Source organism: Triticum aestivum, chromosome 6D (genome assembly GCF_018294505.1).
Source record: "Triticum aestivum cultivar Chinese Spring chromosome 6D, IWGSC CS RefSeq v2.1, whole genome shotgun sequence".
In the NCBI taxonomy this organism is placed as follows: domain Eukaryota; kingdom Viridiplantae; phylum Streptophyta; class Magnoliopsida; order Poales; family Poaceae; genus Triticum; species Triticum aestivum.
In genome coordinates this window covers 489366072-489379601 of record NC_057811.1, presented here as the reverse complement: position 1 = coordinate 489379601, position 13530 = coordinate 489366072, and the positions used below count along the sequence as shown (strand labels likewise).

The 13530-nt window shown below is 45.0% G+C and overlaps 2 protein-coding genes across 2 annotated transcripts; one reads left to right on the top strand and one right to left on the bottom strand.

Moving 5' to 3' along the window:
- Positions 1-1354: 1354 nt before the first annotated feature.
- Positions 1355-6852, top strand: LOC123146302 (testis-expressed protein 2). The gene is made up of 7 exons (XM_044565929.1): positions 1355-1661; positions 3183-3427; positions 3832-4513; positions 4595-4949; positions 5376-5467; positions 5598-5792; positions 5878-6852. Exons 1-7 carry the CDS (start codon positions 1479-1481, stop codon positions 6574-6576), a joined length of 2451 nt encoding a protein of 816 aa, XP_044421864.1. The 5' UTR covers positions 1355-1478; the 3' UTR covers positions 6577-6852.
- Positions 6853-7001: 149 nt separating this feature from the next.
- On the bottom strand, positions 7002-13132 carry LOC123146301 (disease resistance protein Pik-2). Its single transcript, XM_044565928.1, has 3 exons — positions 12077-13132; positions 10314-11006; positions 7002-9105 (listed from the first exon to the last, which is right to left on the bottom strand). The coding sequence occupies exons 1-3, from the start codon at positions 13130-13132 to the stop codon at positions 7258-7260; spliced, it is 3597 nt and encodes a 1198-aa protein (XP_044421863.1). The 3' UTR covers positions 7002-7257.
- Between the last annotated feature and the right edge of the window lie 398 nt (positions 13133-13530).

Here is a 13530-nt window from a genome sequence, read left to right as displayed (position 1 = left end):
TTCAATTATTCAACAAGCATTAATTAAAAACTTAGAAATACGTACTACGTACTTTGGCTACTATTGTCATGATCATATCTTACCTGCATCTAGCAAGCATCAATATATTCCATTATGTATGTTTATTTGTGTTTCCCAAGAGTTCCCGGTGCTCTCTAACTTGAGAAGCTTGCTCCTAGAAAACTGTGACGTCGGAGGGAACTTACAGGCGTTGACAAACATCCTCAGGAACACATCAAACTTGGAGAAGCTTGCGTTGCACCTATGCATGGTACGTCCTACCTAGTAACAATTTGGTTGCCTTGCCTCCAACTAGTTTTTGGTTTGTTGCTACTCTAGCTAATCAAATAATCTTACTTGTGCAATCACAGTTTGTAGCTTCCCCGATCGTGAAAAGGAAGAAGGAGATGGCATCTTCCAAAAGCCATGGCGCAACGCCAGTCGCACCCGTTGGTTTTTGGTCCAAGAAGTTGGCAGTGATAGAAATCAAGCGCCGACAACAAGAGGATGAACATATGGATAGAGTTTTATCAGAAATCTCTAAAGGGGTGCTGCCTGCGTAATGGATGCAGGTCAAGACGTCGTGTACAATCGTGTCCGATAATTAATTCGGGACAAAATGAGGGTACCCATGAATAATTGAAACAACTCTAGTATCAAATGACTAAATGAATCGTCTGCGGATATCACACTAGAAGTTCGTTCTAATTCTAACTAGCTACGTAGACTATCACAGTTTTCTTATTTAAAGTGACCGTTATTTTTGGAGTGTTGTACTCGGATTTCATCAGAACAATACATTCCTACGAGAAAATTGTTTAGATACATAAACAATCCAAGTACAACTGATATTTTTTCATACAAATACAACCAAACTATGGGTTCGGTAACACCTCGAGGCTCATGACAGGATGAATTACCAGACATCGGTCCATTTAAGAAAAACATACATGCGACTGTAGGTACGCACGCCACACGAGAGCGGGAAGAGCACGCCACACGCCACGCGAGGCTCATATTTCTGCTCTGCCCCCCGCCGTGGGCAAGGTCGGGCCGGGTATCCCGTGGCCAGGTATACTCAGAGAGCTCATCTCGTACACAAATCCGTACATACAAGTCCATGTACCACAAAACGCGTAGCCACCGTGGAATTCCATTCCAATTCCAAAGCCGACGGGGCGAAGCAACCGAGCCACCCCGCGCCCGCCCCCCGCCCACCCAACCACGGACATGCGGGCCCCGTCATCCCCCGGGCCCACACGTCATACTCCCCGTCCAACCACCTGCCATCTCCACGCGGTGCGCGGCCGGAAGCGAGAAAAAGAAAAGAGAAAGGGCGTCTCCCCACGCCACGCGTTCCGTCCGTTTTCTCCTCCTCACGCGGCGAGCACCCGCTGCTTCCCCCTTTTCGCACTCCAGTCCCTCCCCCGCCGCCCCGCCGCGCCGGCGACGACGTCCCCGCCGCCGCCGGGAGGAGGATGGCCTCCGCGGGGTTCCTGGCGGGCTTCCTCCTCGGCTTGCTCGCGCTGGCCGCGGCCGAGGCGGCCGCGCTGCTCTGGGTCGCGCGCCGCCTCCTCCGCCGCCAGGAGGCCGCCGCGGCCGCGGCGCAGCCCGGCGACCAGGAGCTCCCCGGCGAGCAGCCGTTCCCCTGTGAGAAGAAGGTGAGGAGTAGGCAACACGCCCCCATACCTGCCGTAGCTTGGTCCGCTTCTCGATTCCGCGGCAGCAACTGCTCCAGAGCTTGGCGCAGATGCGGACCACGCGGTACGTTTAGGAGTTCGTTCGGTTCGCGAGCTCGAAGCCGCCTAGTTGGTGCTAGTAGCTTTGCTTAGGGTGGTTGTGGTTGGATTGCTGCTGATTGGGGGCAGCAACAGTGCGTGCGCATTCGGGCCAGTTCTTCCTTCCCCCAATTGCGGTGGTTGAAATTGGGGGACACCTGGGCTGCTTTTGCTCTTGGTTGGGAGGACCAACTATGCTGCGCATTCCTGTTAACCGCCCCAAACCCCCCACCACGTTGGGGTTTGTGTTCAGGGTTCTGCTTTAATTTGGATCCTGGGTGCCAATGTAGTTTACGACGTTGGGGTTGCAGTTTGCTCCTTATATGTATTCCATCTGTTTATTTCGTTATGTCGAATGTTTCCCAGGCAGTGTGTGCTGAGCTGCCTCTGATGACAGATCTCAATCCTTGTGATATATTTAGCATATTGAAATTGAGTGTCGCCTTCTCACGTTAAATTGGTGTTCCTTTTTGGCACCAGTATATGTAGTCCCAGTTGCTAACTAGAAAAATCATGTAGTCCATGAGTGGGAATTGCTACTCTGTGTTTGTGCATATCATATTTGCATACTAGTCAGGTTCCCAGGGTTTTTAATCGCTTCTGACAGTGACATGCACCTTTGATCTGTGATGATATCCTTTAGCATGCCTGGCTGTTAGTTCTAGCAATTTTAGAACTCAGAAGCAATACACTGAAGGATACATTTTGTGTCTCTGTTGGATGGCGTCTCCTGGATGCTCTTATCACTAATTTTAATCTGAAGAATGGGATGACTCACATTAAACGGTTTTGGGATGCACATGTAATAGAGTGCATAAGTCCTTTGCTTATATTATATCAAGGAGTCTACGAGTATGATGCGTGCTTAAGAGCCTTGACCTTGAGTATAAGCAACTTGCCTCTGGTTATGCGAACTTGTAAAGCCTCACTGTCAGTTTGTCACTGTTGACCAAGATACATATGGATCGACCATAGTCAGAAGCTATAACACTACATCTTGCCTATGACTCTGTTTACATCATGATATTCCTCTGTCTTTATAAGCGATGTTAATTAATTTCTGTTGTCCAGGCAAGGATTGTATTTACGAATGTGCACTATCCAACTTATATTGTGAATAGGATGGCTGAAGAAAAATATATGCAACATGAATTTGGCCAGTGAAGGGCTTTTTTAACTTTGCATTCAGTTATCATCAAATTGCTTTGGCTTGAAGGAGATGCCATTGCTTTGCATTTAGCTGTTGTATGTTTCAGTGAAGGGCTTTTTTAACTTTGCATTCAGTTCTCATCAAATTGCTTTGGCTTGAAGGATATGCAATTGCTTTGCATTTAGCTATTGTGTGTTTTATCGCTAATGATCATTGATGAAGCCTACTCACATTACTGCCATATATATTGACAGGGCTCTCTGTGGATACTAGAGCCAGAAAAGCTACCAAAAGTTAGTAATGAGCGCTTATCAAGTGGAGGTCCCAAAGAGACGAAGGAGAAAAAGAGTATTGTCGAGGTTTTTCCTGCAAAGAAATCAGCTAAAATCAAGGGGCACTCACTTAGTTTGTCTGGTCCTGATGGCCCTGACACTACGATTGAGCTTTTGAATTGCACGGTCGTTGCTGTTTCTGCATCAAGTATGTCATCGCGCAAATGGTCAGTGCTACACACAAATGAAAATGCTTACCTTTGATCAATAAATTATCAGTCATCTTTTTCTACATGTAAATAAATGTGAAGCTAGTTAATATTTTTTGAGACAATAGTTATTTAAGTTTGAGCTTGCCTTATTAAGTACCAAACAAATCTGAGAAGTATATTTGATGAATTGCATTGAATGTCTTGGTTCGAAGGTAAATCATACATGTTACAATCAGCTAAAGATTAAGTACATAAGTTTTTTGATGAAGGGACTCCTGTAAGAACGAAATCTATTTTAGAGGACAAGTAGTAGTATTTAACAAGCAACTTTATGTGCCTTTCATCAAGCTGTTCGGCTACAGCTGGTAGACTCTTATGCTTAACCTATATGTGATTGTGCTACTGTTGCTTACTTTCAGGACTAAGAGGTATCCAATAAAAGTGGAAAGCCAGGAATCTGAGATCTATAATGGAAGCAAGGTGTGCTTTCTTTATGCTGAGACTTCATGGGAGAAGGAATCATGGTGTAAAGCACTTAGTCTTGCAGCTACTGCTGACAAGGAGAAATTGAATTGGCATGCTAAGTTGAGCAAAGAGTTCGGTAATTATATATCATCATTGAATTCTGAATACCCGTGTTTCCTAAAGCCTACAGCAATGTCAGCTGAGGATCATGAGGTTATGGACAGTGAAACAAAGACGGACGGGTCTTCCAAAGTTCGTCTTTTCCTCAAAAAGCTAGCAAAGAAGGCATCTACAAAGGTTCCCGTGGAGGGTAAAACAAGTGCTGCGTCATCCACACAAGGTGAAAGGAAGATGTTAGATAAATTACGCAGCTATCAGGGTGCACCGTTTATTGAATCCTTCCTAGGTCCACAAGAGGACAAGTTCAGTAGCAGCTCATCACAAGATACAGCAAAACCCAGTGTCCCAACTGCTCCATCGAGTCACACTGGACAGCTTCCAGCTTTTCCTGATGTAAATGCAGATGATAAAGTTGTGGATGAAGGTACACTCTGTTGGAACCTTCTATCCTCACGGCTCTTTTTCGATGCTCAAATGAGTGATGAGATAAACAAGGCCATCAAAGCACGTATTCAGGTTAGATTATACTGCTAATGTTCAAGAAATCTGTTGGTGTGTTCTTTCCTTTTTGTTTATTCATGATTCCCATTTGTACAGCGAACATTATCTAGCATGAGGACCCCAGCTTATGTGGGTGAAATTACACTTACGGAGTTCAGCCTTGGAAAACTTCCACCTTATGTGCATGCGATGAGAGTTCTTCCACTGGATTTAAATGAGCTGTGGGCCTTTGAAGTTGATTTTGAATATTCAGGCGGAATATTGTTGGACATTGAAACGAGGCTTGAGGTTGAGGAACCAGAGTTACAGAAGGACCTCATGAAAACCAATTTCGGAACAGACTCTAATGGGGAGGTTGACTCAGAGCTTCTTGAGAGTATTGAGCAGTATGGTAACCAGTTTAGAGGTTCACAGAACTCAGTTTCTTCAGTGGAAGGAAAAGACGAAGCAGGTTTGTGTAAACTTTATATTCTTCCTTGGAAGTCTTGTCTATGCTTGTTCTACCGAATGACCAAATGATTCTTAAGAGGATAAGAGAGCCATTGTCTTTCTGCAAAATGTCCAGATCAACCCCTATATTCAGAGTCTTTGACATGTTAGTTCCCTATGTTGGTTTTGTATATACCTGTAGCAGACTTCAGATAGACATTGCTAGGATTTATGATTTCAGGCTTGCATCAGAACTTAGGTTAATAGTTTTGTATTAGAGAAGTATTCCTATGCAATGTGGGAATACTGGTTTCATGTATCTGCATTTATTATTTCTTGATGATTCTAACAAAACATCATATTAATAGAAGGGCTCAAATTATGATCCATAGACATTGGTTGTATGTACATTATATGGTGATCAAGACATTATGGTCTTTTGTATCAGATGCTAGTCAGTCGAAGAGCACTGGATGGACATCAACTTATATATCAAGGTTGAAAAATATGTTGCACTCAATAGCCGATCATGTCTCACAGGTTTGCTCTTCTCCTCGTTGTCTCCTGACTCGCCATTCATGTGTTTTACCTATGTATTCTTATGGATGCGTTAAGCATACAGAAATGTCAAAAGCTTAAGATCAAATGTGCCATTACATTCTTCTTGCAGGTTCCACTTTCTCTGGCGATAAAGATCACATCTGTTAGAGGTACCTTGCGCATACATCTGAAGCCCCCTCCGTCGGATCAACTCTGGTATGGATTCACATCTATGCCTGACCTGGAGTGGGACTTGGAATCCTCCGTTGGTGATAGGAAAATTACCAACAGTCGCATCGCATCACTTATTGGTAACAGAATTAAGGTAAACAACACAACCTTGCTCTGAACATATTGTTCCTTTTCTGACTTATACATGTCTAACAGCGAAACACACCATGCCGTGTCAGGTTTCGCTCCGTGATAGCTTGGTGCTTCCAAACTGTGAAAGCATTTCCATTCCAGGGATGTTGGCAGAAAAGGATGACTGGGTCCCCCGCAAGGATGGACCTTATATCTGGCTCAACCATGAACCCTCCGAGGCCAAAAGCCATGTCGCAGCCGCCACACCAACCCATCCTGAGGAAGCTGGTCCCAAGGACGATGCCATCAGCAAAAGCAGAGCACCAAGTCTGCCTGCTTCCTCAGCCGGGAGCGAGGAGTCCCTGAAATCCATCGACGAGTCAGCCGAAGACCCTCCTGCAGAAGCATCTCATGCGCAGTCTCTCCTGGCTGAGACCGCCTCTCCTCCTCACCCGGACGCTACCGACGGGCCGAGGAAACCGCTGCTGGCCACGGAGAAGCTCCAGGCAGACTCATCGGAGAGCAGGGCAGGATCCCCACCGTACACCTCCCTGAGGGCCATCATACCCGCGGGGGAACAGCAGCAGCAGCAGCAGCAGCAGGCGGTGGCGGCAGCAGCGGGCTCTGTTGGAGATGATGCAAAGCGGAAGAGCGGGAGGCGGAGTCGGATGATGGACCTGGGGAAGAAGATGGGGGACAAGCTGGAGGAGAAGCGGCGGCAGGTGGAGGAGAAGGGCCGGCACATCGTTGAGAAGATGCGGGAGAACGCGAGGACCAACAGCATGGAGAGAACCACCTCCGCGTAGTTAATTAGCCAGGAGCAGCAAGTTGGGTCAGTCGTGCACTGTCGATTCTCTTTTCAATCGGGAAATCGGTGTATGGTAGCTAAGCTGAATCATTCCAGATGCATGTCACACATGTATAAATGTTGATTGACAATGAACATCTAGGCAGAACCAGCTAGGACAATGTGTACCTTTAATGGTGTTTCAGTAGTACCTGAGTGGCAATTACCATACTGAACTTCTGTAATGTCAAATTAATGGCGTTTCAGTAGTACATGAGTGGCATTGCATGGTCTACCAAGTTGATGAGGTTCAGGAATCATCTAGGCAGAATCATCTATAATGAACATCTAGGCAGAACCATCTATAATGAAGCATTCTTCCGAACAAATGGTAACAAGTTGATGAGGTTCACGAATTACATTTGTCGAAAAATATGGTCGAAGAAGAACTACACAGAGGTAATTAATGGCAAGCCAAAGTAGAAGTGATGTCCAGTTACAAAGTTATTGCCCAAGGCCAGTTCAAGGAAAATGGAATGAACAATTACACATGAACTTAAAACTCAGAAACTACACAACATAAGACGAAACCGCCGCCCAAACTGGAACATAAAGAAACACACTGGCAAGTAGGCCAACAAGTCGAGACCCCTCGCTGACATAAGCCCGCGGATCGAATCTCCTTTGCACCATAGTAGGTTCAGAAAACAATTTGTGGGCCTAGCTCGTTCATAATGGGGCAGTTTTCATTGTTGGCGAGCTGCTTCCTCATGTCCGCCTTGACTCTGTCTTCCCTGTGTCTTGCCTCCTCTTCTGCTTCTTCTTGGGTCATATTTTCCTTTAGTGCGATGAGTGTTGGGGTAACGACGACCAAGAGCCGCACTTCCTTGATGCTTGGGAGAAATTCCAGTCCAGAAAAGCCAATTTTACAATCGATAAGTCGCAGGTTCAGCAACTCGAGTTTGGGCATCGATGATGCCTCGAACTCCAACGATCCGACCTCCACGTCCATGTAAACAAGCTCGAGCGTCACGAGGCTTCTGAAAAGGCCACTATGGAAAGTGATAGGTAGCGCACTCTGGAACGATTTCTCCTTGAAAGACAGGATGGATAGGTTTGGTAGGTTCCCAAGGATTCGCAATTCTTCATCGTTTATAGACACCTCGGTGGACTCTAGCTTAATCTTCACCAAATTCTGGAGCATCTTGATCCATTGCGGCAGTTCATCCATCCAACCGAGAAGCTTGAGGCTCCGGAGATTTTCTGGAGGCGAGGACATGCCATTCAAGATGTCACATAAATCCCATACCTCTGACCGCACTGACAAAGATTCAAGGCGGTCGAGACCTGAAATGGCTGAACAAAACTCCGGGCCATTGCCCCTATCAATGCCGAACACTCCTAACTTGCGGAGCTTGGTGAGACCTTCTATCTCTTGTATGATGGCATTTTCCCATTCAAGGTGCACACATCGCAGTGTGTTCAGGGATTTCAGTTCCCCGATCCCTACTGGCACCTTAACAGCATAAGCTTGTATGACCATCGCGCAACAAGAAGCGAAAGGTACACAACATGCTAGTGATGGCCGTTCTTCTCCGATATAGAATTCATTGCCAGCTTTCAGTTGGCATAGCTTGCTAAGCTTGGCGATGGTTCTTGGCAGCCTCGTTATTCTTGTATATTTGATGTCTAGTGTCTCAAGTTGTCGCAGGTTACCCACTGAATCTGGCAGGTAATATATTCCTTCACACCCTCTTAGAGAAAGGTATCTCAGATGAAGATGATTCCCAATGTGCTCAAGGTGATGATCGGCTAGATCTTTAGTTCCTTCGAGGTCCAGCACACGAAGAAATCTCATCTTGTCAGAAATATAAAATGGCCTCCACTTGCCAAACACCGTCAATGACCGTATACATGACAACTTCATGGTGGCCTCAAACTGACCTTCGTCTCCATCCCAATTACTGCTTATGGCAAGGTGACGGAATGTGCCTTGGTTGTTTGAGTTGCATCCTTCCTCCAGCCTGAAAACAAGATTTTCCTCCATTGACTTTTCTATGATGATATCACGGATCGGATCATGTACTTGACATGAGTCAGTTCCTTGTATGCTGCAAAGTGAAATCTGAGTTGGTAATATCATGCTTCTCTCTAGAAGTTCCATGAAGTATCTTTTGGCCATGGATGTATCCTCTGAGTAACCTTCCGCAACCCATCGGGACACAAAACGTCTCCGGCTAACTGTGCAATCTTCAAGGAAGATGGATAAGTACAAGATGCAGGACTTTAGGTAATAGGGTAGGCCATCATAACTTTTCATAAGGACTGTTTTTACGCCCTCAAACTTTGGATTCATCTCCATCTCCAGACTGATACATCGATCCAGTTTCATCCAATCCCCGACAGTTTTTGTTGGTTGTTCCGCCAAAAATCCACCTATGGTGAGTATCGCAAGGGGAAGTCCATTGCACTTATTTAGGATCAGATTTGCGGGTTCAACCAATTCATGATAATGCTTAGTCAAATCTGTGGCTTTATCCTTAAATACCTGCAATTGGTTAACATATAATTAGTTTTGACCACTATGTAATTAAGATGAGTCAGGTGTATGGAAACTAGTGTACAGAGTTTATTTTTTTGACTATCATGTGCATGTTTGGGTGGCTAGTACCCAATAGGCTATGTTTTCTATTGACATGGTAATAAACATCAGGAATGCAATTAAGAATATTTTTTCATTATCTATTTTTTAATTGGAGTGACTAGGACATAGTCCGTATGTAAGAATTCTAAAACAGAAATATGAAACACTATCTGTTATTATAATACAAGTTGAGTGATAACTTATCATGTTCATCACCCAAACATACTTTGTACCAAATTTAACATCAACGCATGTTTCCATCAATTCTCTATATGTATACTTTTTGTTGTAATTCTCGGAAAGATGATTATGTTATTTGGCTCAGTTTGAACAAAAGGGGAAAAGGAGAAGTACTTTTGTAGCACCATGTACATAAACCAACCTGTTTGGAGAGCACGTAGTTTCAAAAATATGAAAAAATGATTAAATTGTATTCATTATAGTTACATGATTCTTTCAAAACATTGTTCCCATATAATTTGGTAAGAGAAGTAGTGAAGTCATGGAATTTTGCCAGCTTGATGCTAATGCTAACCTGGCCTAACTCGGGAAATGGGTTCATGTAATCAGTATTTTGGTTTCATAGCTAGCAAGTCGAATGTATATGATTCCTAAATATTGCCCTACAACATGATAGCCGAATTTACGTTCTTGCAACCCACTTTAAATAATCTCTTGTAAAGGGGGATGGTTGTGTTGTGCTTACAGTATGCTAATCTGAAATCGAAATTACTCTTTCACGGGCGCACGTCGCAACGCGCGATCTAATCCATCTCCTTTCTGTTCTGCGGACAGGGTCAGCAGCAAGGCCCACCATGTGGCCAACGACCAACGCTACCGAGGCGTGCGCCAGAAGCTCTAGCGCATGCATCTCTCCCTAATTTTCTCTCCCCCTGATTTTAACTGGTGGGGCCAGGTGTGTACCACTAATCTCGCTCATCAGATTTGCCAAAAAGGGAATCAGCAGTCCTGTCGGAAATCGGCCGCGCCAACGCGCGCGCGCGAGATAGCCTCCCTCATCTGAAATATGACCCTTCGAAGATCTAGATAAAGGGAACTATATATTTTTGCAATTGAGAAAGTGAATAATATGGGTAGTGTTCTTTCAGTACCTTTTCTGTGAAGAGGTCACAGGCACCCTTTTCGTCTAGACCATTGAGCAAGCATATGCACTTTGGGTTTTTGCAACAATGCTTAGCAATATCCTCATGCCTTGTGGTGATCAGAATGACCAAGCTTGGACTATTCATTGCAAGCAAACATGGCAATATTATATCCCATTCCATGGTAGACGAGAGGTCATCAAGAACAATCAAGCAACTCTTTTCTTGTAAACACCGGTCCAGCAGTCCAGTAAAGTCTTCAACTTTCGTTGAAGCAACTTTCCTTGCATCTAGTTGAAATATTAAGCTGCTAAGGAGCTTCTCAATCTTGAAAGGTTGCAAGACCGTGACATAGGCATGTTTTTCAAACATTTGATTGACCTCTTGGCTATGGTAAATATCACTGATCAGAGTGCTTTTCCCAACACCACCCTTTCCCCACACTGCAATGACCTGAATTTGTTGGGTGCTAGAGTGTTCTTGAATCAATTCAATAATATTAGATATTTCTTTCTCCCGCCCAATAAGCGGAAATTTCTCTAGAGGACCTTGCACATTACTGGTGTGTGTGAGGCTCTCTTGGATCATTGTCATTTCATCATCTTCAGAATAAGATTGGCCTTCTTGTATCTCATTCTCAATGGTGTGGGGTAACACTAAGCTCGACGCTGCCTTTGATGAATATGTTGTGTCTTGAAAACTCTGAACACGAACAAACAATAGTTAGACACATTTCCAATGATAAATCACTCATCATAATATATGCGTCATGTCATCACATATATAAGTCCTAAGCTAGCTAGACAGCAATATCAATGTCACAATGAACCATAAATCAAGCTCAAATGGCGCGTATACAAATCAGTTTTTCTCACATCATGTTTGATTTTGCCAAGAAATTCTGAAAGCAGATGAGGAATTAGTAAAGAAGAAAACCGTACACGACCATGGACACAAATTATTCTTGAATCATGCCATAAGTTGAGGAGTACTACAACAAAATATGAAGTTAGTGAAACCTTAGCATTCACATGACCAAATAGAACATGTAATTCAGTTACACATTAGGAATAGCTATGCAAAAATTCTTGCAATTTCAAATTTATCAAACCACTGCGACATAATCCATATACACAAGATGGTAGCATCCCCAATTCAACATAGTAACCTCTCCTAGGGAACGCTGCAACGGCATCGGCAAGGAATACATGGTTGGCGACCATATTGGGGCCCGGGGATGTTTTAGTGAAGGTTGTAAGTTGGCTGAACAAGAGAGGTGGAATGGTTTGAGAATTTCCCATTTTTAATTACCTTGTCCAACACACAAATTAATATGAGCAGGACGTTCCAGGATGCATCAAGATAGGTCAACCTTTCATAGATGCTTAATGGCCCATATTATTGGTGATATGTCTAAATGAAAATTAAAATCTTCTGCACTAATGCTAGCGTGACCACAAAACAAACAAATATTGGTACTAAAGTTGGCGTATTGATAGCCGAGATTTTGAGCAAGATGAAAGAGTGACATATTTTCGGTGATAATTTAGCTTTGCGCAGGTGTTTAATGGCCCATATTTTCGGTGATATGTCTAAAAGGGAAAAAAAAAACCTTCAGCTAATATCTAGAGACGCATCTAATGCTAGCGTGACTGCAAAACAAATAAATGAGGGTATTAAAGTTGACATATCCTAACGTCTTTTGATAACCAGATTTGGAGCAAGATGAAAGAGTAACAAAAGGCTATTTCCAAAATTGAACTAGCTAGTACCTGCTGGTGGAAAGCATAGATGGTCTGCTCAGCAGACAATTTCTTCAGCTTGGAAACCATACTTTTCTGGCCCGGGCACAAGCTTGCAACTTCAACTCGCTCTGTGGACACTACGATTTGGCTCCCCATTTTGTTTTCGGGGAAGCAAGCCTTGATCTGGTGCCACTCTTCCATGGTGGATAGGTCCGTAAGCACAATGAGGTACCTCTTGTTGTTGACGTACGCGCCGTCTTGGCGCGCCAACTCTCGACCCGTCTTTGCCTCTTCCAGCTCCAGCTCCAAAGGAGAACCAGCCACCTCTACAAAAGTTTCTTGAAACTGTTCCACCATACTTTGGACAAACTCTTCGGGGGTGAAAGGCCGCGTCACTCTGACCCACGCGCGGCATGGAAATTTCACTTTTATGGTTGGATTGTCATAGGCCTCCAGGATGATGGAGGCATGCCCAGCGGTGCCACTTGTTCCCCACACTCCGATCACTCCAATTTGGCCCGAGCCTGAGCCCGGGTCATCCCTGACGATCAGCTGGGCGAGATCTATCCCTGCTCTTGATTCATGCTGGTTCATGGCATGTCTTGTTGCTTCATCAACGCCGAGCATGGCATCAGCAGCGCCGGTGTTGATGGAGAGGTCGGGAGCTTTGAACGCACCGTCGATGAGGCGGTAGCATGCATTCCTCTGGCTCACGTCCTCCACCTTGGCACGCAGCTCCTTCATCTGCTCGGTGACATGGCGCCGGTCGAGGAGCGTGCGAGGGATGCCCCACCAGGTTTGCCCGTGGACGCGGAGGACGACGTCCTGGAGACCATCCTCGACGTCGTAGGCGACGTCGCGGACCTGGTTCACCCAGGTCGCGACCACCTTGCTTAGCTCGTCCCTCTCATCATCGTACGCCACCATCAGGAAAGATTGCATCCTCTCCAGCTCGTCCGTGATGAAGGCCTTGTCGTGCTGGACTCCGAGCTCCATGGCCGCCTCCTCCACGACGGCGGATTTGGCGCACCCAAGTGCTCCTTTCAGCACGGACTTGCCGATGCTCACCGCCGTGGACTCCATCGGTGTCGATCGAGCTTCTCTCTCCTTCCCTCTCCCTGTGAGCGTTTGTGTGTGGATGGGATCTGAAAATGCAGGTCTCGGGCTCTAATGCCATGTTTTGGTAGATAATGGAAGTTCATGCGCGGCCTCGATGGTCACAACTTCAACCAATTGTTAATCAAGATTTGCCAGGCCTATAATCAAGATTTGCATAGTAGTTAATTCTACCCTGTCTCTTAGTTAAGCTGATTGGACCAAGCATGCATGTGAGGCCCTTCCTCCAGCAACCCACGTCATGGATTAAAGTTTAGAAAAAAAAAATCAATCCATACGGCTTTGATGCTAATAGCTGTCCATCATGGAGTATATGCCAGCACAAAGTCTATGGCGAACGTGAATGCACGTTGTGGGTTCTTGAG

What these genes read in the sequence shown, in the direction of transcription:
- LOC123146302 (XM_044565929.1), top strand. Translation starts at nt 1,479, where the DNA reads ATGGCCTCCGCGGGGTTCCTGGCGGGCTTCCTCCTCGGCTTGCTCGCG. An exon ending in CGTTCCCCTGTGAGAAGAAG is followed by an intron (nt 1,662 to 3,182) that starts GTGAGGAGTAGG and finishes ATATATTGACAG; the next exon opens with GGCTCTCTGTGGATACTAGA. An exon ending in AGTATGTCATCGCGCAAATG is followed by an intron (nt 3,428 to 3,831) that starts GTCAGTGCTACA and finishes GCTTACTTTCAG; the next exon opens with GACTAAGAGGTATCCAATAA.
- LOC123146301 (XM_044565928.1), bottom strand. Translation starts at nt 13,132, where the DNA reads ATGGAGTCCACGGCGGTGAGCATCGGCAAGTCCGTGCTGAAAGGAGCA. An exon ending in TCTATGCTTTCCACCAGCAG is followed by an intron (nt 11,007 to 12,076) that starts GTACTAGCTAGT and finishes GTTCGTGTTCAG; the next exon opens with AGTTTTCAAGACACAACATA. An exon ending in GTGACCTCTTCACAGAAAAG is followed by an intron (nt 9,106 to 10,313) that starts GTACTGAAAGAA and finishes AACCAATTGCAG; the next exon opens with GTATTTAAGGATAAAGCCAC.